The sequence below is a fragment of the Saccoglossus kowalevskii genome, chromosome 7 (genome assembly GCF_978046115.1).
Source record: "Saccoglossus kowalevskii chromosome 7, keSacKowa6.1, whole genome shotgun sequence".
In the NCBI taxonomy this organism is placed as follows: domain Eukaryota; kingdom Metazoa; phylum Hemichordata; class Enteropneusta; family Harrimaniidae; genus Saccoglossus; species Saccoglossus kowalevskii.
This window is the reverse complement of record NC_140647.1, coordinates 20,763,934-20,788,785: the sequence shown is the minus strand read 5'-3', so window position 1 is coordinate 20,788,785 and position 24,852 is coordinate 20,763,934. Positions and strand designations below refer to the sequence as shown.

At 34.1% G+C, this 24,852-nt stretch overlaps 1 protein-coding gene across 1 annotated transcript in view; it reads right to left on the bottom strand.

The window, feature by feature from the left end:
• Positions 1–4,606: 4,606 nt before the first annotated feature.
• Positions 4,607–24,852, bottom strand: part of LOC144362067 (uncharacterized) — a 32,835-nt gene continuing 12,589 nt past the window's right edge. Inside the window, exons 24-66 of the mRNA XM_085501851.1 lie at positions 24,431–24,493; positions 23,873–24,016; positions 23,572–23,712; positions 23,384–23,455; positions 23,075–23,146; positions 22,720–22,785; positions 22,531–22,608; positions 22,213–22,397; positions 21,906–22,014; positions 21,008–21,268; positions 20,643–20,858; positions 19,689–19,781; positions 19,394–19,575; positions 19,164–19,261; positions 18,751–18,976; positions 18,449–18,592; positions 18,165–18,334; positions 17,792–17,964; positions 16,877–17,091; positions 16,629–16,769; positions 15,777–15,964; positions 15,395–15,551; positions 14,882–15,042; positions 14,535–14,700; positions 13,929–14,108; positions 13,270–13,403; positions 13,009–13,143; positions 12,825–12,899; positions 12,461–12,610; positions 11,679–11,891; positions 11,390–11,549; positions 11,047–11,233; positions 9,924–10,105; positions 9,206–9,384; positions 8,792–9,028; positions 8,452–8,624; positions 8,179–8,322; positions 7,859–8,044; positions 7,475–7,572; positions 7,133–7,221; positions 6,836–6,901; positions 6,122–6,248; positions 4,607–5,801 (exon numbers count right to left, since the gene is read on the bottom strand). Coding sequence (XP_085357977.1) covers positions 5,635–5,801; positions 6,122–6,248; positions 6,836–6,901; positions 7,133–7,221; positions 7,475–7,572; positions 7,859–8,044; positions 8,179–8,322; positions 8,452–8,624; positions 8,792–9,028; positions 9,206–9,384; positions 9,924–10,105; positions 11,047–11,233; positions 11,390–11,549; positions 11,679–11,891; positions 12,461–12,610; positions 12,825–12,899; positions 13,009–13,143; positions 13,270–13,403; positions 13,929–14,108; positions 14,535–14,700; positions 14,882–15,042; positions 15,395–15,551; positions 15,777–15,964; positions 16,629–16,769; positions 16,877–17,091; positions 17,792–17,964; positions 18,165–18,334; positions 18,449–18,592; positions 18,751–18,976; positions 19,164–19,261; positions 19,394–19,575; positions 19,689–19,781; positions 20,643–20,858; positions 21,008–21,268; positions 21,906–22,014; positions 22,213–22,397; positions 22,531–22,608; positions 22,720–22,785; positions 23,075–23,146; positions 23,384–23,455; positions 23,572–23,712; positions 23,873–24,016; positions 24,431–24,493 — 6,403 coding nt within the window. The 3' untranslated portion in view covers positions 4,607–5,634. The remainder of the gene's footprint in view (positions 5,802–6,121; positions 6,249–6,835; positions 6,902–7,132; positions 7,222–7,474; positions 7,573–7,858; positions 8,045–8,178; positions 8,323–8,451; positions 8,625–8,791; positions 9,029–9,205; positions 9,385–9,923; positions 10,106–11,046; positions 11,234–11,389; positions 11,550–11,678; positions 11,892–12,460; positions 12,611–12,824; positions 12,900–13,008; positions 13,144–13,269; positions 13,404–13,928; positions 14,109–14,534; positions 14,701–14,881; positions 15,043–15,394; positions 15,552–15,776; positions 15,965–16,628; positions 16,770–16,876; positions 17,092–17,791; positions 17,965–18,164; positions 18,335–18,448; positions 18,593–18,750; positions 18,977–19,163; positions 19,262–19,393; positions 19,576–19,688; positions 19,782–20,642; positions 20,859–21,007; positions 21,269–21,905; positions 22,015–22,212; positions 22,398–22,530; positions 22,609–22,719; positions 22,786–23,074; positions 23,147–23,383; positions 23,456–23,571; positions 23,713–23,872; positions 24,017–24,430; positions 24,494–24,852) is intronic.

The following is a 24,852-nucleotide window of genomic DNA, read 5'->3' as shown; positions in this document are numbered from 1 at the left end:
AGCATATTCAGAGTCGCATATTTCTAGAAATTCAAAGAACTTGAAGAGGGTGTATTTTTGGCAAAATGAATGCATGAAAAAAAAGAAAAGGGGAATTAATCCTGGAACTTATTCCCTGTTGGGAAGCTTCGGTAATCCCTTTCGTATGAGACGCCCCCCCCCCGTTAATACCGAGGGTCAAACATTACTTCCGCAAGATTTTGTTTTTTCAAAACTCTTTTACAATATTGATATAGTAATTATGTCTAATCTCTAGAAAGACTAAAGTACTGAAATGTTGTCATAACTATTTATAAATATTGTGGTATCATTTAGTATTTAAGGAAATTTTACTGCTATATATCTAAAATTTAAAGAGAGCATCAAAATGGCCATCGTAGCAGAATGTTTACAAACAAAAACAAAACAAAACGAGACGTGCATCGTGTTATATAAGAATAGCCCGGGAAGAATAGGTGGTGGTGTGAAAAGACACTCTGACAGTTAAATATTTAATGTGTTTCTTTAAACACTAATCAGGCAAGAACAATGTCATTTACTGTTTAATACATGCCCAACCCGACCCTATCCCATCGCACACACGGCAACAGACGGCAATGAGACGTTTTAGTAAAATGTAGACATTCGCTTAAAAAATCGATGCTCACGGATAGCAGTGAGTCGCAGTTCAAGATCCTATCTTGGCATTTCTCCCGCTAATTTTATCACTTACATGTCAAGTGTTCCTTCACCTACCTTGGTACTCTTATATATTTTAATCCATCAGTGAAAATAATCCCGAGTCAGATATTTCACGAGTCGAAGCTGTCGCAATAATCCTCACTGTGAAGATCCACACACTTCAAACGCCAAGAAATAAATGGACGTGCTATTGTCCGCCTTCCCTCCCGCTGACAACGGGCTACAATCATGGAGGTGACAGCTTGTTACACCTTCATGCATACATTAACACGTTTTACTACTTCACAGCAACGTGACATTGTGGGCAATTGTTCCCTTCACCATCATAGTTGCAACAAAGCTGGTTTTACTATTTAATTTATTTGAAATTGATGTAAAACAAAACCATTTGGTCTACGAGGGCTGATAAAAGTAAACGGCACAGACACCTCATCTCAGTCTTGGTGGGAACTGCGTGACGTCATTTGACAACCGTAAACTTCCTTCTAGTTGTTACTAAGTGGTTAGCTATATTTGTATGTGTACACACGTAGTAAACATCTGTGTACAATTAAACCAGAATGTTTGTCGCCAAATTACCATACCACTACGTGTACTTGCATGTATCGATTTGTGCGGGTGAGGCAAAATACGGACGGGGATCAGCCCCGAGGGCGGGAAGCCATGGCAACAGTCTTGGGGAGACTGAATTTCAGTACTGAGCAGCTAGATTATTCCGATGGATGAGGTTCATCTGGTACCGAGCCTGGTTTGCTCGACACGCGTGGTGTTATAGTTGAGGCTCATGCCTGGTTCACAACTGATTTCACCCGGTGATTGATGGGGACCTCGAATCCCCGGCCGGGTAAAGAAACGGACTCTCGATCTCGGAACGTCATCAACCGACTAAACTCAGAGAGCGCCCGGAACGTCGAACATTGCATCGGTTTCAGTTCCTTATTTATTTATTTGTTGATGGGGGGGGGGGGGGTAGTCGAACTCCCCAAATATAAATGAATTTTGGAAGTAGACTGGTACATAACAAACAATAATAATTAATTAATCATCTTAATTGAATCAGCGGGATAATTATCAACCTCAGCTGAAATTGCACTGTATGATGAGTATTTTGGTTGTGACGAGCTTAAAATGATAATCGCGACGTTACGCCTGCTTTTATTGGCTGGAAGGCTAAACAGAAGCCAATAGAAAAAGTTGTTATAAATGGACAAGCTTTTATTTGGCAATTCGGCGATGCTGTAACGAGGAACTCGTTCAAGCATTAAATAGCTATTGTCAAATATAAAAATAAGACGGATAGGCATATTTATACAACATTTACAAACAATAAAGTAATGACAGTCTCTTCCTTAATTGTGTTCTTTGTCACGGTATATTGCATACTGTCTTAACCAGGTGACATCAGCAAAAAGCTACAAAGTACCAGTAAAAATATATTCCAAGCTTGTGAATTCTTAAGTAGATTTGATATTTACAACCTATCTTCACCACATCCACACCAAAATTATATTATATATTATTAATCGCTAAACTTCAAGTTATGTAATCATACTGACAAATTGCTGACGTACAGATTGCTGACAGACGTACAACGATGTGAGGGAGAATATGCAAACATGCAAACCTACGTGTGACCACAGGGAGTTAGACAAACTTATGTATTTTAATAAATTATATAACTTTTCTTTCACCACCCCTCCTGGTCTCCTGGGATATTTTACTATACTAGGATGTGTCTACAACGCGCGTTAAAATTTGCATATAACATTAGCGCGTAACAAAGTTGTGATGAAGGAAAGAGTGGTATAAACACAGATCAGTGATTAATTGAAATCGATACCAGGAAGGGTGGTAAAAGAAAAGTTATATAACATTTTATTATTTAATAATTTATTAAAATACAAAAGTTTGTCCAACTCCCTGTGGTGTGACAAGGCGTCAGACACAACGCTCAAATAATACACCGGCAAGTACACTTGAAGAATATTGCAGGTTAAATTTAGCTATTTCTTTTCTTGGCCTTGCACCTATGATTTTTTTGTCTGTTCAAAATTCCGCCATCTAAACAAAGACTGGAATGTATACTTGCCTCGTCGACCATGCTATCATTATTTAGGAACAATTAAATGATATATTAAACTGAATAACAATGAATATATATATACACACTATACGTAATTTGACCAGACAAGAGGAGAAAGTTAAGTGAACCACTGTAATTTCAATAATGTATCATATAACACGTTACTGGTATGTCAATACAACTATGAATACATTGATAAAAGAGAATGATATTTAGACATTTTAATGATTACTTTGTGACATCACTGGTGATGATAGTGGTGAAAATATACAATACTCTATATAAGTACCTTTTTTGTCAAAGTAGATCCCTGTCAAGTGGGGTGCATCATGGTGTATTGATCCCTGTCAAGTGGGGTGCATCAAGGTGTACTGATCACTGCATCTAATATTTACATCTCCTCGGTGATCAATCAATCAACCAATACCACACGCGGTTGACCGACCCACCCGGTAACAATACAGTTAACACGCCTTCAAAAATACCTCAAGACATACCGCCATGCATAGTTACCCGTGCAGCACTGATAACACAGTGGTTTGAGTTTTAATAATAAAGTTACCGTAAAGATAGACATCAAGTTATTTTCTCTTCGCCCCCAATTTTCTAGTCAGATTATGATTGATTCGATTCTAAAAGTATTTAGTATTTATTTATTTAGCTTTTAAATAAATTACGTGTGACTATAAAGTGTATTGTAATATTATTTTACCTGTTTCAATCGTTTTACTTGAATTTTTATAACAATCGATGACCAGCCCCACTGAACTCATATGACTCTCTATGCAATCACAAAACGACAAATAAAATATTCTATTATATACGTGCTTGTCATAAATAATCATGAAATTGTGACGATTAATTTTAAAGAAAATTATGTTTTAACATTGATTCTCATGGAAATTGCGTCTTTTGTTTGAGTTTTTTCCCAACAAAATATACATGTATCTTACTGGGAAAAACCCGGATAAGTTGGTGACATTTGTCAAAATCAATACTCATGCCACATTTTTGAAACAAAAGATTGTGATGTATTTTTTGCCCATATGTATTATTGCCCAATTTCCTTGATCAAATTTCATCCAAACATGTCTCGTTACTTTGACAGCTCACTCAACGCCGTGACTTGGTCTTGTATTGAGGTTTTTTCTTCAATTGATTTTTAATTACTTGCAACTCATTAAATCTGGTCTTTTAAAAGTACTCTTGTTGCCATGGAAACTATATCGGAATGCATAACGACTGTTATGAACATCAGTGAGAGTTAAGATAGCGAGACATAAAGCGTGTTTGGTCATATAACTTCCCGTTGTGTGATGTCACTAAGGTTACCAAAGAAACATACCTACTTTTTCTTTCCAAGGCGTATTGTACCAGAAAGTAAATATCTGAAATCGGTCATATTTTGCCAAGTCCGATCGTATATACAACAAATCTTTCAGAAATTTGAAAATGCAAATAATGGTGCCAACACAACCAATTACTTAGATTCTATGTATGAATGAACATATTTGTTTTTTAAACTCCGTAAATTTGACACTATTGAGACACGAGTAAATACAAAAAAATAGGGATCAACACGCTTATAAATCTTGAATGAATAACAGTATTTGTTTTATTAATGAAGATGGGGAAGGGGCTATCGTGAATTCTGATATGCATTCAAAATATACCGAAATTAGCTTCCGACATGAACACATAGATTATGTCACAGAATTGCGCCCTCTAGTAAAGGCAAAAATTCTAACGACAGAGGGCGCAAATTACATAGAGTAATAATAAATTGATCCTATTATTTTTTATATTTGGTTTGATATTGAAATATCACAAAACAGCGCCCAGTTTTGTTCTAAACTCTATATTTTTAATTATTTATAACACAAAACGTATCTTGATTATTAAAGCAATGCTAACTATACATTAAAATGCGCACCAACCACCAACCACATAATCATTTCAGTGGAGTTGATTTCTATTGAACAGTTTTGAAAAAAAAAAAAAAAAAATCAGGACATTCTGACTTAAACATTGTTTACGTCAATACTTAGAGTATTACATAATGATGTTTGGACACATTATTTTCATTTAATGCGTACACAAATTTCTGCTTTTTCATTGTGTTTTTATTTTATTTTTGATTGTTTAAAATCACAATGTTTGCTGCGTGCTGACATTATTCCTGTCAGAAAATTAGTAAATACTATAAAATGTACAGAATAAAAACGAATTTCAAGAAACAAGGTTAAACAAGAATAATGTTTGTACTCGTAATTTATTTTGTAGATCAACAGTAGACTGCCGACAGTCGGTCGTGCCTAATATTAATCTGTTATTATTAATAAATAAATGTTGTGTATAAACGTAATAGGCGTGAATACATTGCGAACGCCGGGACAGGAAGTATGGAGTGCCGTTAGGGAGTAAAGTCCCTCGGGTGAAATGCTTCGCATTTCCCATCTTCTGCGTTTGAATATCTAGGATACACAATTACATTAGGCCAGAGGACTGTTGACAGTCTAATCAACAGGTAATTATCTGAAATGAGTTTCAGTTATCCCAAGGTAATTCGCAACATATTACGACATAGAAACTGCGAGATGGCTTTATGTACTCTTTTATTTTATTGCTTAGTGTGTAGCCATAGAGCAAAAAATCACTGACAGTGGGTGAACAGATTAACCATTAAGACACACACCAGTTTCCAAAACTGCCACAAACAAGAACAAAGTAAAATAAAATAAGGGAATCAATTTTCCCTAATCCGTTTATAGAAAATTATATAATTTTGTCCCAAATCTTGTATATATATGTACTCTGTCTTATATAAAACTGTGAACTAAAACTGAAACTATATAATAAGTGAAATAATTTCACAGTTCCGAATGGTCATGGTAATTACTTCTTTTACGTCGCCGCTTGGCATCTGGATATGTAACTTGAAATCTTCCTTGGTCTAAACTACTTGCTACAAATACAGCATTGCCTTCTATGGTGCCATCATGTCCATACAAGCCACTGTCTGACAACACTGTAGTTCCTGTAGGTACGTACAACGGGTTGTTAGAAATGCGAGTAAAATTTACTAATAATGCATATAACGCACAGCACGATTATATTACATAGGCACATACATTCGTCATTTTTGTTCACGGTATCATTTTAACTCACAGCTTACCCCCACTGAATGTCAGATAAGCAAATGTAAACTAGCATATAGAACTGCACTAGATGTGTGGATTACACATCTAGTGCAGTTCTATATGCTAGTTTACATTTACATCACAAACCACTAGACAGACAGACAGACAGACAGACAGACAGACAGACAGACAGACAGACAGACAGATAGAGTCTTACCTTCCTTGTCAGAATCCATATTATAATGAGCTTCAAGTAACTTCTTGTGTCTTTGTCTTTCAAGTCCAGCTAATTGCATATGTTCATCGATCTCCACATCCAACAATGCCAGTCCCCATACACGTACCTATGAAAAATGTGTTCATATTGTCAATAAAATAGTCTTTGGTACTCGACAGTTTAATCTCATTTTTTAAAAGTTATTCTGGTACTTAATTTACACACCGGTTTATAAGTGAAGTTTTGATATGGCACGATCTGTTATATGTATAAAGGTAGTGCCATTTTATAACTTACTTCTAACGTGGCAACACGTAGCTCTTAAGTACATTTATCGCACAATCAATTTCACGTCAGGATAAAAATATGTGCAATTGCATTTTTTAGTAAACTGTCTTATTATAATATAAAAACATAACACTGCCACGGCTGGTCAGTCACAAAGTATATGATTGTATAAGGATATTTCAAACGCATTCCCGTCACTCAATAGTACATTACAATGTTGCGGTTCATTTAAAAATCGCAAGTACTTATAGGACATACTTTATTTATGACTGCCCAAGCTTTAAATGACACTTATTGGGTTCATTTATTTCACACCGAAAATATAAAGATAATGGATCCGGCGATCGGATTAATGAAAACGACCCGGCTATGTTAGGACTCATCACACCAATTAGCAAATCAGAAACACATACAATGCATACCTACCTCGTCCATAATACCAATAAAGTGTGTATTATTGTCATGGCCGAGGAATAACACTGTATCGCTTTCCTGTGAAAATATCAATCTAATTTGTAAAATGATAACTTAATTACAGTTGTAAAATGTAGCAATGTTACAATACAGTGGAAGCCGTTTCAGTAATCTCGTGTGGACAGGGTGGATCAACTTCTCCTGGAATATATTACAGTCTTGTTGGAGTTAGATTGCCACGAGAAGACCGATTTTTGTATTTGTTGATAAAATTACACATCTAATCTTATTGGCACAATTATGTCTTACCCAGGTTGGCAGGTTGGCACCTGTCAACGAAGCTTCAGGTCCAATAGTTGGTAATGCTGTACCATTGATGAATATATCAAGTAGCAAATCTAAAAAAGGATATTTGTTTGTAAGTATCATGTGCATTTATGATTGTTATATTGTCTGACAAGTGAGACATATTAACAGAAATCATTCCAGAAATAAATAAATAAATAACATTATTAATCATCTTTGCATCAATTACAATATTTCATGAACATTAATGTTTCATAAATAGATTGCGACAATTGATATTTTAATTTATTCATACAATGATTCCGACTTTATGGTGTGCAGGTGAAAAATGAAGCACATACTTACTCTGGGCATCAAAGCGCATGGCAACATGGTTCCATACATTTGATTGTACAACAGTTGTACCGTTTACAACATTGTTACCAACTTCACCTCGAAGCATACTGAAAAATAAAGTGATGCATTTCTTAAATATTTTTTTGAACAACGTTACGGACGTGTGTAGGATAATATCGAATGTGGCTATGAAAGTCAGCTGCAGTTGTTCTAAATTCATGGGCGGAGTATTCAATCTGACCTGTCCACGTATTGCATAAAAGGAGACGAAATTGAGATGTTTACATAAATTACAGTTTTGAAGAATTAAAGAAATCTAATCACTGTGTTAATGTTAATTTACACAGAAGAACATAATACTCGTACAGCAGAACTACGCTATATATTACATACCCGTTCTCAACATAAAGACACAGCTCAGCATTAAGTGAACAAATAATAGGAATCTTGGTGGAAGGATAGTTGTTTGGCAAATTAATCCACGCTTCAACGGTAAAACTATACTCTAAGTTCAGATTCTGAATTGTGTTCAGTGTAACATAATCATCCACACCATCAAAATATAAAGCTTGATTGACTCTACAAATACAACAAAAATCATATTACGCTGCTTATGGTTACTCAAAGTTTAAAACTGACGTATATTACTACAATATATATTAATACAATGAGATTATCACAAATTTAAAAGATAACAATAACATTACTCCTACCTTTCAGCACATGTGTACTTAAGATTCGACCAAATAATATTGGATTGTGCAAACTGAAATATTCCCAGACGACCTCCTGATATGGCAGTATCATATATGTCTCCCGAATCTGTTATAGTAACACCGCCGACTTTAACAACCACTCTGGCAAATATGAAAATATGATAAACATTTCTTTAAAGTTACATGAATACAGTCTAGTAGATGGATTATGTTCATTTAATGTTCACGTAAAAGCTACAACCATGACCACTCTGCCAGTAATCCACTCACCTTATTAGTCCAATAGAAGGTCTATGCGTTAACGTCCATCTATAAGCTACTTTATGCTCCCATCCTCTCATTTCTGGATCATGCCATAATAACGTGATTTGATCTGTTGTATCATATGAATGCCATAGTGCATCACTCAATGTTTTACCCGGACCAGTGTTGGAAATAACTCGCTTGGATGAAGAATAATGTGACGATTGTAATAAAACAAATGGTAATACAATTGGTCACTATTATCACAATGATAGTGATCACGAAATCTGTTCCAGAATAATCATTTTATCTATTTTATTATATCAACAGCTCGACCATTATTATAAGGTTTGCCATAGTTACTCACCTTTATCTGTAAACCTTTTATACCAGCTCTATAATCAGGATAATTTAAATTCTTATGTCTCCACATCACAATGTAAAACTTTCTACTGCTTTGATATCCAAACACAAAACCCATATAATTTGTACCGACATCAGAATTTACAAACAATGTACCAGAGTAATCCACTGGACCAAAGTAATCACGGCCTATCAACATGAGTGGCATTTCGGTGTCTGCTAGCTGGTGAACTTCTTTGCCCTGCAACAGACCATAATACATCTCAAGAAGAATGACAGAATGCTACCGACCACAACTAATGGTATATGTCTATTAGTTATATAGTCTATAAGTACTATAGTAACTATGTAATTTTCAAATCTATCTAGTCTACTAAATACTATATTCAGGATGCTGATATATACACTTCAAACCTACCTGGTCAGCTAAAAACCATACTGGAGCCGCTGCATCTATTAAAGTAGTATCCAACGTAATTGAAATATATTCTTTAAAACTAGTTGTATGGTATTTTCCATTTTTTGGACAGTTATCAAATTCGTCATCAACACCATCTCCATCATAGTCGTCCTCACAATCATCTCCTACTAAGTCACCTAGTATTAAAACATTACAAGACATTAGAATATGGCAATAGTACACCATGATTGAATATCATATTGAGGAAATCAATGTTCAGGGGGCCTACAAACTGTCAATCCTGATACATGGTAGACTTTTATATTATTTCCACATAAGGGATTATAAATTATCATATATACAGACTACTAAACCTCAGAACATTTTAAATACGGCAAGATTAATCATTTCAATTAGAATTTAAAGCCTTCTATGTTTCATAATTCGAACGGAAATCCAATAATTACATACAAATAATTAGATCTCATAACTCTTCAACACAATGATTGCCAGTACGTCAGTAAGTACATGCTTTTTGCAGCAGTAGTCATTCGTCATTTGAATTATTACCTCCGCGCATTACTCCAAAGTGGATACATTTTCGTCAATAAGCTTATTTGACATGGTTACTAATCCAATGGGTAGCAGTGAAGTGTGTGATAGACACGAATATTCTAATAAAAGCAATACAGATCCAATTCGAAATATGCATAATGATATACTACCAAAACCATACCATTCAAGTCTATCTGTGTTGGATTTGGTACAAGTGGACAATTATCGGATGTATCTGATATACCGTCACCATCTTTATCTTCATCACACATATCACCCACACCATCTCCATCAGTATCTAACTGATCTGAGTTTGGTACATTCTCACAATTGTCAGCAAAATTGAGAATACCATCACCATCCCTGTAAAGTGAAAGACATAATTCAGCCATCGAGTTTACATATAAAGTAATAATAAATTGACGAAGCAAAAGATTATACAGATTAAATTACACAAGTATTGTTAATATGTTTTTAAAATTCCATATGACGCTATAGACGCTATAGACTAAAGATAGGTCAACCAAGTTTAAGGTTGCACAGGCTTGAAATATTGGCTACGTATTCTAAAAATGAATAACAGTCGCTTTATTCTTGAGTGCTACAAATGTTAACTTTACCAAGAAAACAATAATAAACCATGTTGGACTCGTAATTTGAAATTAATGTTATTTCCTTTTGGTTTTGGTGCGACCTGGACAAAGAAGTTGGCTGCGAATCGACATTCCTTAAATTATTTAAACACAGATTGTGCGACACGAATTTCCAATGTTGGCAAGGACAAATCAACATATACCCGAAACTTGACCAATATAAAAGATTTAAACTAATTTTCCAGTTCGAAATTTGTTTAAGTCATACAGATAATTTATTACATAGAATTGCTCTGACCAGACTTTTAAGAATTGAAATGGAAAGACACTCGAGCTCTTTACTTGCTAGAATCGAAAGAAATTGCCCATGTTGTGTAAATAACACTATTGAGGACGAATACCATTTTTGTCTCGGTTGTCCTAACTTCCATGAATTACGTTTACAGTATATCCCGTTATATTATCGCACTGATTGCTATCCTTATAAATTTATCAAGCTCATGAAATGTACCAAAGTTAGCACTATACCTACTATACAGCTAAATATGTTTACCTCTCGTCTATGAAACAAGACACGCTTCTTTAAAGTATATTATTAATTATTTTGTCCTGTATATAGTATTGTATATTTGATAATATTGATATTGTAATTTCGGGTCAGTGGCCTATACTATGGAATATACTATATACTATGGAATATAATATAATTACCTATCCTTATATGAGCTATAATAATATTCATCACATTCATCACCCCATCCATTATGATCACTGTCAGTCTGCTCTGTGTTGCTGACATCAACACAGTTATCACATGCATCGCCTACACCATCAACATCTACATCTGCCTGGTCGCTATTGGCAACAAATACACAATTATCTGAAAGGTCTACAACACCTAGAAACAAAAAAACCAGAAGGAATTAATAATATGTATTATATAAACAGTTTTTGCAGAGAAACAACTAATACCCTGTTTACATGTGCTGGTTATACCACCTATATGAATTACCATCATTATCATCATCCTCATGACAATCATTATTAAACTTACCATCATTATCATCATCCCCATCACATATATCACCATCCCCATCATCATCATTATCTAACTGATCAGGATTGGGATCATTGATACAGTTGTCACAGTCATCACCAATACTATCACCATCAGTGTCGATCTGACTTGGATTATTTATATATTGGCAGTTATCCTACCAATAGAGACACAATAAACACATTTACCAATATAGTATACAGTGCAATATGATGAATATAAACATGACAATCACATATTCAATGCACGTCGTGGTCTACTCAATTGAAGTAAGATATTTCCTTACATTTTCATCATAGATGCCATCTCCGTCATCATCCCCATCACATATGTCCCCTTTATTGTCATAGTCATTGTCTTCTTGTCCACTGTTTGGTATCACATAACAATTATCCCGTTTACACATGTCCTCATTACAATGCAGTGCAATGGATGGATTTCCATCACTATCGGTATCATAACCACAATACACGCCATTGCCAGCATAACCATCATTACACTGATAATAAAGAACGTGAAATATATGTTACATTAAATGTATAAGCGGCATTCAACGTTTATCTAACAAATTATATATTTCATTGGCAATTCAAATCAAACAACTTTGAATGAAATCAACTCATGTACCAGTTAGATGAGTTTACACATATTGATTCCTTGCAATCATATGCATTATTATACATATGTCACTGTAACGCCATAAGTTATAGCGTGCCTCAATTTTGCGGTATTTTACGGGGTATTTTCATCCTGCCGTATTCGCTTATTCTGTTCTAAGCATTTTGGATTTCGGCATTTCCATGGTGTGTCCTTAGAAGGAAAAGATGTATAATAATAAGAGTATTACGGGAATACCTCAAAGTATGCACTCAGACAGTACGCCGCAAATTGCTGCAGGTCGGTCGATACTCCAGCTGTACTGTCTTCGTGCATACTTTGACGTATTCTCGTAATAACCGCATAGTATTGTTTTGAACAAGCATTTCAGTAATAAATTTAATATTTAAATTACAATTCGGCCTGAAACGTTGGAAATGCTTCACTTCAAACAATTCGAAGGATAGTTACCTGACATGTGTATTTTCCAGGTCTAGTATACATACATGTAGCATCTTCATGGCAATTATTTAGTCCAAGATCACAGTAATTCCCTTCTAAACATCCTGTATACCCATCGCCAATGTAACCAGGTGGACAGGCACCACAGCTATAACTTCCCTATAAATAAATAATATTTTATATTGAGGCTATACATTTGTATCCACATGAATACGTAGACAATTTTATTTTTTGACACAGATGATGAATGTATATATCATTATTTTTATTATTATTAGATATATTATGATAAATAACTGTATAATCAATAAACCTGCACAAACGAGACAATTATTGTCAAATGCATAATTATATTATAGAGAAACATACTTACTATTGTATTTGTACATACTGACAATGGATCACAATTATTGTCACCAGTGAGGCATTCATCAACATCATCACAAACCTGAACAATATGAATGGAACTTTCGATAATTGTATGGTGTTATTTTTATTTCACTTCTTCACAATGAGTTATGGTTTAAAAAGGAATAGTTACAAGAACAAGAACCTACCTGGGTCTGAGTAAGTATGTGTTCTATTCCTACACCATGTGGTGCATATCCACTATAACCACACGGACATCCACTACATGTATATCCAGGTGCTAAATTAATACACTCTTCAAAACATGGATTAAAGTGTGCACACTGAAAAGACATTAAGTAATGAATATTTAGTTGTCACTAGTGTTTATTATGCGCGGTTTATGAACATTCCTCATTATAAATGTATCACTGGTATATATATTATTGTATAACGACTGACAACTTTACCTCATCAATATCGATGCATGTTAAGCCATCACCAGTAAATCCCTCTGGGCACTCACCACACGCAAATGTACTGCCACCAGTATTAACACATTGTACATCACCAAAACATGGATTAACATCAGCCCAACATGGACCTGAAACGGTTTATTTAGTATTTGTGCTGGACATAATGTGCAAATTTGGTATACATATATGACTTGGGACTGAAAGATAGGTTATTCCATCACCTTTAACGCCAGCATATGAAGTTCTTAAACCAACTTTTCTCTGACTGGATTTGGTCACACAATTAGGGGTGCGACATATCCACCCAGGGGAGGGCGTTAAACTTGTGGGTATTCATTTACAAGTACAATGTCAACGATCCGATGCAATAGCTACTATGCGAGAATACGTTTTACGAGTTGCTGAATTTGTCCACATTATCAAGATTATTCCATAGATACAAAGGACTCCTTAGGAGTACACATTATTTCAGCTGAACTACCAGGCATTCATTTATAATACATCTTCCGCAATTGTTTTTGTTTCTATCATAAAATTACAAAATTATTTTTATTACAGCACTACTGTTGTAATTAGGATATGCATCTAACAATTTCAAGTCGCCATAAATGAGAATGAATATGCTCTTTTGCTCTATATACATATTTACTTACAGTCGGCAACACTTGTGCAAGTTTTACAGGGATTACAATCGCCGTCAGAATACTCATCTTGATCACAGGGGTCACACGCTGCTTTGCATTCTGTACTAGAATAGCCTGGTTCACAGCATATACATTCAGATTGTGCAGACTGGTTGTTATATGACCCTGGTTTACAACACTTACAAAACTCTACATAAGGAGCAAATGACCAAACAATCAATGAGTTAACGTTAATCATAATGTGATGTAGTTTTCATTAGGTGAATGCAGTGGATTAACTAATTATACAAATAATATCACCGAATTAGATCTAGTACACAAGACTGAAAAACTAAATATATCGCAGGAAGACTTGAAAGAAGGGTGGCTTTAAAATGTTACACCTGACAAGCAGTTGACTGTTGCGTGTAGGTTGATAGTTACAAAGAATATATAGATGGGTAAGTATGGGCAATAGATGGTGGATGGGTGAAATATGCGGGCAGAAAGTAGGTGTGTAGATGTGTCATTGGCTGGATCGGCGACATGCTGTCATATGCATGTAGACGTTCAACAGATAAATATAGAACGTTAGTGTTATAACGCATATAACCACAACAGGGTCAATATCTTTACCTGTATTGTGGCCAACAGAAAATAAACCTGGTCCACAGATAGTAATAATACCATTATGACAAGCTTCACCTGGTTCACATAACGTACACGATGAAGGACAGGATGTTTCGTCACAGTTACCGTGATGGTACATTGGGCAGGGTGTAGCAATACCACCGGAACATAACTGCAATGAATTGTTGTTTTTAATAGTGTATTATCATTTAGTAGTATATTATCACTGTTTGAATATATGTAGGGATATGTATATCACATTTATAAGCCTGAATGTGCAGATTCGCTGAACTATACTTGCATCCACCATGTTAGTCTCATATAGATGACATAACAAAATAGTGTAAACTTACCCATCCTGGTGGACAAGGCGAACATTCTTTTGAAAGTCCAAATGAATATTCTGTTGGCGATCTGTCACATGGTAATGGTGGATCGCATCGCCCACATGGTATTTGTACGCCATCTCCAAGACAGTAGTACGAAGCCTCACATCGAGCACACTGGGTGTCATCTATACACAAAGTTCTAATTATTATTAATTTAAAAAATATCCGTTCGCAAATAAAGTGATGGAGTATAAGTATACATTAACTATGAAAATATGCAAGAACTGTTGATCACTTACTACAAGGAGTTTTTCTGTAAAGCATTTCTGGTTCACATTTTCTGTTTTTATAAACCATGTGTGACGTAAATTGTCAGAAACAACTTTGATTGACATGGAAGAGATTTCTTGTAGCATAGCTTCATTTTACAAATGGTTCCATATATGCACACATAGTTAAAATCCATGTCTACATATAAACAATCACACATTGCCAAAAGCTACATTTGGACGATAGTATCTGCAAATAATTACTCACATAGAAGTCTTCTTGCCACTGTACATCCCAAAATTTCAAATCTTAAACCAATCCCATTATTCCAAGACTGTGGATTTAATCGTATATGCCGGGCCGTGACTGTATTATTGAATATGTTCTTTTTATAAGAATGGCTGTCCGTGTTACCAGTGAATAACTGATAAAGAAAACAATATTTTTTACATCAACATACCGACAAGTTCTACAACCATTCGTGTCATTTTACTAAAATAACTCTTATAATCACCGGTTTCAAATGAATGTGGGCTGGGGTCGAACTCCCAATCTCCCTAAGACATGGTAAACATGGTAACTTGTAAACATGTTAACACCACCCATGAGTTGAATGACACTTGTCAAAGACCCCCTATTATAAGCTTACCACGTCATTTCCACTGTCTTCAGTGACGTTTGTCCAGGTACTTCCATCATAACTGTATTGTATTTTAAATGTTGTAACCCAGTACTCTTTATCAGGATTACCCTGTGTTATAATGCCATTATAGAGGTATGTCTCACCCATATCAATAGCTAACCATTGTGATGTATCAAACACTGCTGGTACCCATCCTGGGGAACAATTCATAATATTACCATAAATAATTCAACATAGCTTATGCTATATAAATGGTTACAAACAAAATCAGGACTGTAACCTGGGTAACGTCGTATTATATTCTGTTTTATATAATGTATAAGACATATTTCAAAGTACTGGCTTTCCAACTTTTTGTAGGCTTAGGTCTATTCGAATATGATTGACATATGCATGTTGCCACATACTTCCTGAGGTAAATAGCTAGATAGATAGTAAATAGATATTTAGTATGTATGTTTTAATTAGTAATGTGTTTGTCAATAGGAATATCTCAATGTTCCTAAATGTTTATGTGTGTGTATATAATTATGACTATTAAACGGCCATGGAATGTCAATTATTATTGTTCGAATGAAAAAGTACATTGTCCTGTGACCACCATATTATACGCATTTTTTAAGAGTTGTTGGTGTGAACGTAAGATCGTTAGATTTATTTTTGATGATATGTATTGCGCTCTTTACACTTCACCTCCTTCATTTCAGTTATTTCTACTTTATCGCAATATGACACATATTTTGCTGACCCATTAGGTATGGTATCGTCTCTTGATTCCATTGCTAATCCAACTACATCACAACTCTCACATGATGATATTGCAAACCAATCTTCACTTATCATACATTTTATATTTACCTGACCCTTTAGGTATGGTATCATCTCTTCCTGTTGACAACCTAGCTCTTTCCTTACTGAATTCATAACTCTCTTCCGATGATGCTGATATCCACTCATCACGTATAAAATATTTTTTCATTCCTAGCTCTTCGAGGCAGCCTGTGTGACAAATTTATTCGTATCATTTCAAGGTCTGTCACAACAAATGTATCACAAAAATGCAATATATTTGTTTATTAACTGTAATATTGATTTAACATACTCACTGAAATCTACAATATAATATTTAGGCACTCTAAGATACACTTCTCCAGTAGTATAACCAGTATAGATACTAATATCTATTGGATCACCTCTTGTATCAATCAAACACGTATCATGCATAGTGATTTCCACTGTAACAGTGTCTCCACGTGTTGGTGTACCACCATCAATTGCAGCTAAGGTGAACTCAACTATGCTGGTATCATTGTAATTTGACCTATTTAAAAATTAAACAGGATTATTTAAATTGTTATCTCTTTAAAAATTGTATTAGTATATAACAGAATGAGAACCGAATCTTCTCTATTTTCTGTTAAATTATTTACTTTAATGATAATCATATACAAAAATTAATCGACGTTTGGTATTAGATTTTTGTATTTAACATTTAAATAGAAAGAAAGTGCATAAACATTCAGTAATGTATAAGTTCAGATTTAGTACTTGACAGAACAGCTGTCTGACAAGGAAATAGTTAAACGATTTTCTCTAATTTGGTTTGGATATAGTTTACAAACAGATGGTCATGAATTACTACTAGATAAGAAACAATTGTAACGTATATTCTTTTTTTTCGCTTAGAAAGTTCTGGTCTTTGTGTGTCCTTATTTAGTCCTTAAATGAGTATTTACATTTCAGTTTGAACAGCCATAGCTTTTGTCGCTACTCTACATATATTGCGTGTGTTATTATAGTTTCGCATTGATTTTTGAAAAAATAATTGTCAACTGTCTGTTCGATTTAAAAAAACAAAACCGTTTAATCCTTGCAAGTTCTCACATCTGTACAAACGATTTTGGTTTCATGATACATTGTATTTTGTATCACTCTTTTTTTAAACATTTCTAGTCATACCAATACCAGTACCAAACACTTCCCAACCAAGACCAGAACAACAGCGACAGCGATTAACTCACCTCACACTGTATTCTGAAACATGGTAAGAAACTTCTCCGTTTAAATTGCTATCAATGTCACTTGCATTGACAAGAATAAGTGAGTCCGATATTAGGACAGGTTGGGGGTACAGGCTAATAATCGGTGAATCATTCAATTCCGGACAGTTGTCGTTTACATCTTGAACAACAATCTAGAAACATTACATACAGATATTTAGATTGTTACAATGTATTTTTTTACTTTGTATTTTTACTATTATATCCACTTAAAATATAAAATGTTCCATTTTGAGCAGTTATACAGTCACTGTTCTTGTTAATAGAGACACTATTCAATATTAGATAAGACTAGATTCCTACTCTGTATGGATATGTGTAGTTCCAGACATACCTTAACAACAATTTTACCATTTTCTATCAGATATGCATTGTTATCAATAACACTGATAATGAGTATGTATTGATACGCAGCTTCATAATCTAATTCACTGTCCAGCCTTATCAATATTGTATTGGTTGTAATGCGGAATTCTTGTGTTCCTGGAACATTTGCTTCCTCGTCTAGAAAAATCACATAAGAAGGTTACTAAAATCGTTTGGGCAATGTTCACATTTATTTATAAACAAAATAGTCATAAATATATGGTCTTACGATATGTTAGCATTGTGACTCACTTATGACGGAAGGCTCCATACATAACAAGAATGTAGTTCCTTTGACTGTATCCGTAACTGGGGCACTTACAGTAGTAGTTCGTAGTACATCAACACGGTTAGCCGGAGTATCCTCAATAATAGTGAAATGACGTGCTTCATTTCCTGTGGAAAATGTAATTATCCATAAGAAAAACAAAGTGCACTCCAGAATTATGATATTACATTGGAAAATTATAAAAAGTTACGACAAAGATTTATCAATAAAAACACACGTCTCGTAATGTATTATCCCTACATACAGGCTATAAATGTTTACCAACCTTGTAAAATGGTTACATTGTAATCACCAACGGAGAATGCATCTGTTATTAAAACAGTTTCTAAAATTCCACCAACATGAAAATCTTCATCTGGTTTTACAAGGTAATCTAACGGTGGTTCTACATCATAGTCTACAAACTCTGTTCCTTCTGTTTCTAAGTAAAATGACGAACTACATCCAAATCTTTCCGTTAGGAAAATATCAAAACGGTAGACGTTGTCGATCTAGAATGGTAACAAACAGCACTACATTCTATAAGAACAAGTCCAAAGAAGAGGGACCACACTCAGTAAACACTTTTATGTTTATTAACATTTATAACACGACAATTACCAACTAAAAACAATTTTTGAACGCTGATGTTTTCTCATTTAACTGTATTGTACTTCTAGGGGTATACCATCTACTTACCTCAAGATTGATGAACTCTTGTTCATCTGGGAGTGTCTCTGTAACAATACACTTTCCATTAAACACTGTCCCTCTCTGTGGAACAATATATGCACCTCCTGTATGAACGACAATGATATACTAATCTATGTGTGGTAATGTTTTACTTAATATGTCTAATAATTATATTGTTAAAACACGGGAACATTTGCGTTGATAGAAAACTGACTGACATAATTAGTGAAACTTACCAGAATCAGCAACACTACTCAAATCAATTTGTTTACAAGCGATTTCAGCTGATTGTGTTGAGTCTGAATGAACTTGAATCATGTACACTTGATTTATAAATAACCACAATTCATCAGCACCGCCAACCACTATACGTTCTGTGCCTTGAAATCGGAAACCAGCTCGGATTGCATTGGTAAAGCTAAAATAATGAGTACATGTGCGTAGCAAATATTGAGAAAATCCGACCAACGTCGAAAAATGTAATATGAAAAACAACTGACAAAGTTCTCAAAATATGACTTTAAGACTCACCCCAAGTTTCTAAGCTGTGAATTGCAGTCATATTGTACTCCTTCTGATCTATAACCCAGGGTATCCATTGGCCAATAAGCGTCAGAAAAGAAACTAATAGTATAAAAATGTCGTTATATTAATCGAGTAGTTTAAATATGATGCAAATAAACACATAAATGCCGCATCATTGCTTAAAAACATTTAATAGAAATTTAAAATGCTGTGCACACAACATTACCGCTTAAGGTAGAAGCCTACTCAAATGCTCATAGGACAGTTTTCATAGGACCATTATGTAAAATCATGGAGCTATTGTCCCATGACACCATGAAATAGCATCCTTTGTTGTGTTACAGTGACTTATTTTTGGAAACTTATTCTAATATTTAAAAAAAAATCGTTATTTTTAGAACAATGCCTATAGAACACAATGTTAAAGAAAAGTTGTTTTGACCCAGATTTTTTAATATATTTATGACAACAATAAGTACCCTATCATTAACTCATTAACAATATATGATTGTTTCAGCCTATGTTACCTGGCTGCAATTTGAGATATGACATACTAAGTATATGAACCTATGGTAAAAGCGATATAATAATGTCAAAATGACCACTATCCACTAAAATACAACATAATGTTCTCGAAAATTAAGCTGGTATAATTTATTGGAAAATAAAAATAATATTTCTGGGTATCTGCATTCATGAGTAGGCTTCTAACTTCAGATCATGCAGTGTAATGACTACAATACCAAACATTTTTATCAACAAATGATATGTATAGTACTAGGAGAAGTCCCAATTGCCATACCATACGTTTGCCAAGGCACGTGTATACCATTTGGTTGCTTTTATTAGTACATGAAATTGATTGTACTGCAGTGATAGCATAATTTAAATGTGTCCCAATATCAATATGTTTGAATAAATTATGCAAATTGTAATACAGTAATATACATGCATACTCACATGTGTATATCTGCTATTCCTGAAGTGTCATTCCAGGGAAACAGTAATACATGTTCATACTTAAAATTAGTGTCTGTTTCCCGAAACCATTCGGAGAACGTGTCATTTTTAGGCGCGTCGGATATTGTTAGCCAACTACCATAGGGGCTGAAAACAAACTTGGGAGCATCTATCTTCCCTGTATCGTCTCCGTAAGTGAAATCTTGGTGATATAAACTATAGCAAAACAAAGAATCATATGTTACTTTTCCAAAATATTATTCATGGTCTTTAAAACAAAGTTGTAAAATATACGTAAATTTGCTCAATAAAAACAGACAAATAATGAACGTGAATTTTACGATTAAATTACATGGCGATCTTACCTGAAGTCATAGTATGTGATGGGTAGGATGTAATCGACAGGTCTTATTTCTGTTAAATTCGTTGTTGGCAAAGTTTCTAAAGTCAAGATATAGGAAGGTTGTCCGGATGCACTAATGTCAGTACCAAGTCTCATTTGAACTGTACATGTGTAATCCACACCAGCTTGTACGCCATCAGATGCAGTGAAAAGATGAGATAGATCAGTTGTTGTTACACTCAGAGTGCTCACAGCAGCGTTCACACACATGACTATATATTCCCTATAGAAAGACAATATAAAATTTATTTCATTACGGAGATTCTGTGGTGAGATTATATCAGTTGTTACGCTCAATGTGCTTACATCCACATTACTATATATTCCCCATAGAAAGAATATATTATATTATTCACATGCTGTACATCTTTCCTATTAACAATTATAAATAATTTAGTTCAGTTGCTTTGTGAAACATGCAATAATACATCCGATAAGATACATACTAGTACACTAAGGCCCTCCAATGTATAGGCATAATTGAGAAATTCATATAAAAGACGGAATCTCTTGTATATAGACATAGCCACTATTGTTTGAAGTTTCTAACCCAATGTAATATATACAAAATGCGTTCCAATATACCATTGTATAGCAATCAATTATTAGTTGCATGAATAAAAAAGGGCCTACCTATAATACTGAGCTTCTTTTACAATCAATCACAGCAAATGAGTTTTTGTTCTACAATCATCCGCACTCCTCGTTACCAAAAACGACAGCTTGAAATAGCGTACAGTAAATTATAGTGACTAAATAGACATGCGCCATCACAAACAAAATGTAGAATATACTTCTGCGTACATATACATCCGGGTATATATTATAATCACAATAACAGACAAATATGTAAATACTACCATGTATCACTGCGGCTGGTAGGTCCACCAGGATATTCTTCAGTGGGTTCATTCCACACTACTAATAACTCGTAAAGATGAGGTGCACTTGTATTGACACTAGCAGCAGCTATAATGGACAACAATTTCACGTTATGGAAAACATAGTTATAGCATGGACATTACATATATGTGAATATACCCTGGGATTTGAATAAACAGGTAAGCAAACATACGTTTAGTATCAAACGTGGCTGTTTTCATAATGATTTTCGAATCAAGGTGAAATTTCAATAACAAACTCAAACCTTTTCTCGATGTCACTTACAACACTGAAAAACAGACTTGTTCACATTGTCAAAATAATTGTTATAATTTCTGTCACTGTATACCCATGTTACACCACTGGCAGCAGCAGGCATTGTACATTCACCACCTTTAATCGACTCATAAACATACTTCAATGAATAATACGTAGTACAGTCACACCCCAATGGATTACCTGCAAAATTACTGGAGGGGAAACACAATACGCACAATATAATTTAGAATCGATCAATCATTGTTGTACATCCAGGAATGTCTTTATTAAAAAGCTTTTAATAATTATTAGATATTAGATATCGGGCGTTCTAAGGTAACTTACACGTCGTTAAATACACCAACGTCTAAGTTTTGAAATACATCTGGCCCTACAGCTTCAATACTGTTGTATGAGATATCACTGAAATTAAACATATAAAACCAGATATATATAATTTGTAAACTAATAAGAACATGCGTACGAAAGTCATCTGATGTTATTCATGTTGAAAAGATCACATAATTTACTTACAGTCTCTGCAGGTTCATGAGTACTGGCAATGTTGGTAAATATTCTATTACATTATGAGATAATAATCTAAAATGAAACAAAACAACACATTATAAGAAATACACTGTGTTTAAAGGCAATGTTACTTATTGGTATCTGCACAAAGAGCGGAACATTACATAAATATTATTATAAAACAACACAACCTCGCCAGTAAAAACATAATATATATCAAAGAAGACAAGAAATGTGTATTTATGACAACAGATGTACAAATGTGAAATATATATGTATTCCATTGAATACCACGAATGCAGACAAAACCAAAACAATAAATAAAATAAAATCAATTATCTTATGCGATAAATATACATACATTTTGTTGACAGAAGAAAGACCATCCAATGCGCCAGGGGAAATGAACCATAATTTATTATTAGTTATGCTCCTGTAAAATGAGTGATTAATTACAACAACAACAACAACAACAACAACAACAACAACAACAACAACAACAACAACAACAACAACAAGAGTAACATGTATTTTTATACTGGTTAGCAAGAAATGTATAGAACGAAAAGTGGCTGCCTCACTTGAGCTTTTATTACGCCATGCCAGTACGCGTTGGCATTTCGGAAGCAGATATGACTGGTTGGAGTGAAATCAATTTGAAAACACTTACAGTGTCTCTAAATTATTCAGACCATCAAAGACGCCATCTTGAAGCTCAGCCATTAGATTATTATCCAAGTAACTAAAAAGAGAGTGTCATGATTGAAATATGTGAAAATATAATTAAGGTTATTTATGCAGAAAACATTTATTGCGATGGTTATGGTCACAGTTATTTTATAGATTTGTTATACTTACAGTTTTCGCAAATTGGACTGTGCTGTGAAGGCTGAATTGGGTATTGTAGTGATTTGATTATCAGATAGTGTTATCTCTTGTAAGTTCTGATTTGACAATGCAGCGACAGGATACCATCTAAGTATATTGTTGTGAAGATATCTGTGATTAAAAAGCAAGAAACACATTAATGAAATACGTACACCGTAGTTACTCAAAATTTGATTTCGACTGAATCATACAGTTTGAGATGAAATATAATGACACAGTACTGTGTTCATTAACTGGTCACAGTCGCTAAATATTAGCATAAATAGCTTACAGACGATACTCGATGTTCACCCCTGTGAAGACATCAGCAGTCAATTTCGAAATCTTGTTGTCATGCAGATCTAATATGTACGCTGTTGATCCACTCCCAAACATTGGACTGTTAATAGTTCTGATTAAGTTAGAGTACAGGTAACTGAAAACAAAACATGATAAACCAACACTTAATATTAATACAATTAATATGATAGCAAACAATATTAAAATCATACTTTTTGATTGTCTAAAATGCCAGTTTATCTATATGTTTTTTTCCCATAGTGGATTAGTAATTTTGTTTACGTTTTTGTGTGGATTTGAATATATATTGATGTCTTAAATGACACATTTATGTAATTGCAATAGAAACGAAGCATATTAAAGTATTTCAAAATTTACATGAATGAATCAATTTACCAAGTTGTATTTACACAGGCATGTTTTAGATATACAAAATTTACAATAGCAATAACTAAGCTAAAGAAATTATGGATCCAGAAAAAGTTTCATTTCTGAGATATATGATGTTCCTGGAGAAAATTGATCAATTACTCAAAGCTACCATACTTACATTCGAAACGATCCAGTGAATGCTTCTGACTCAATAATTTCAATTTTATTTCTATGCAGATATCTGAAAGTATATAAATAGCACGTTAAACAATGGAGACAGACGAGTTTTATTTATTGGTATACTAATATAGACAAACCCAGTACGCCATCAATTATTTTTTTAATGCAACTGGTTTTGGACATGTGCTGGACAAACTGACATTAATGTATCATCAACTCTATATACACCAACTGAGCTTAATAATACAAACAACTTGCATTTAAAACAATTAGTGGGTGTATTTTTGTTATAGCGAGATAAACCTATAGTAAACAAGTGTAGTAGTAGTGTTATTTTATTACAAGCAAATAACATATATTGAGCTCACATGAATGTAATTAGTATTATACTAAAGTGAGTACAAATAATTGGGAAATAAA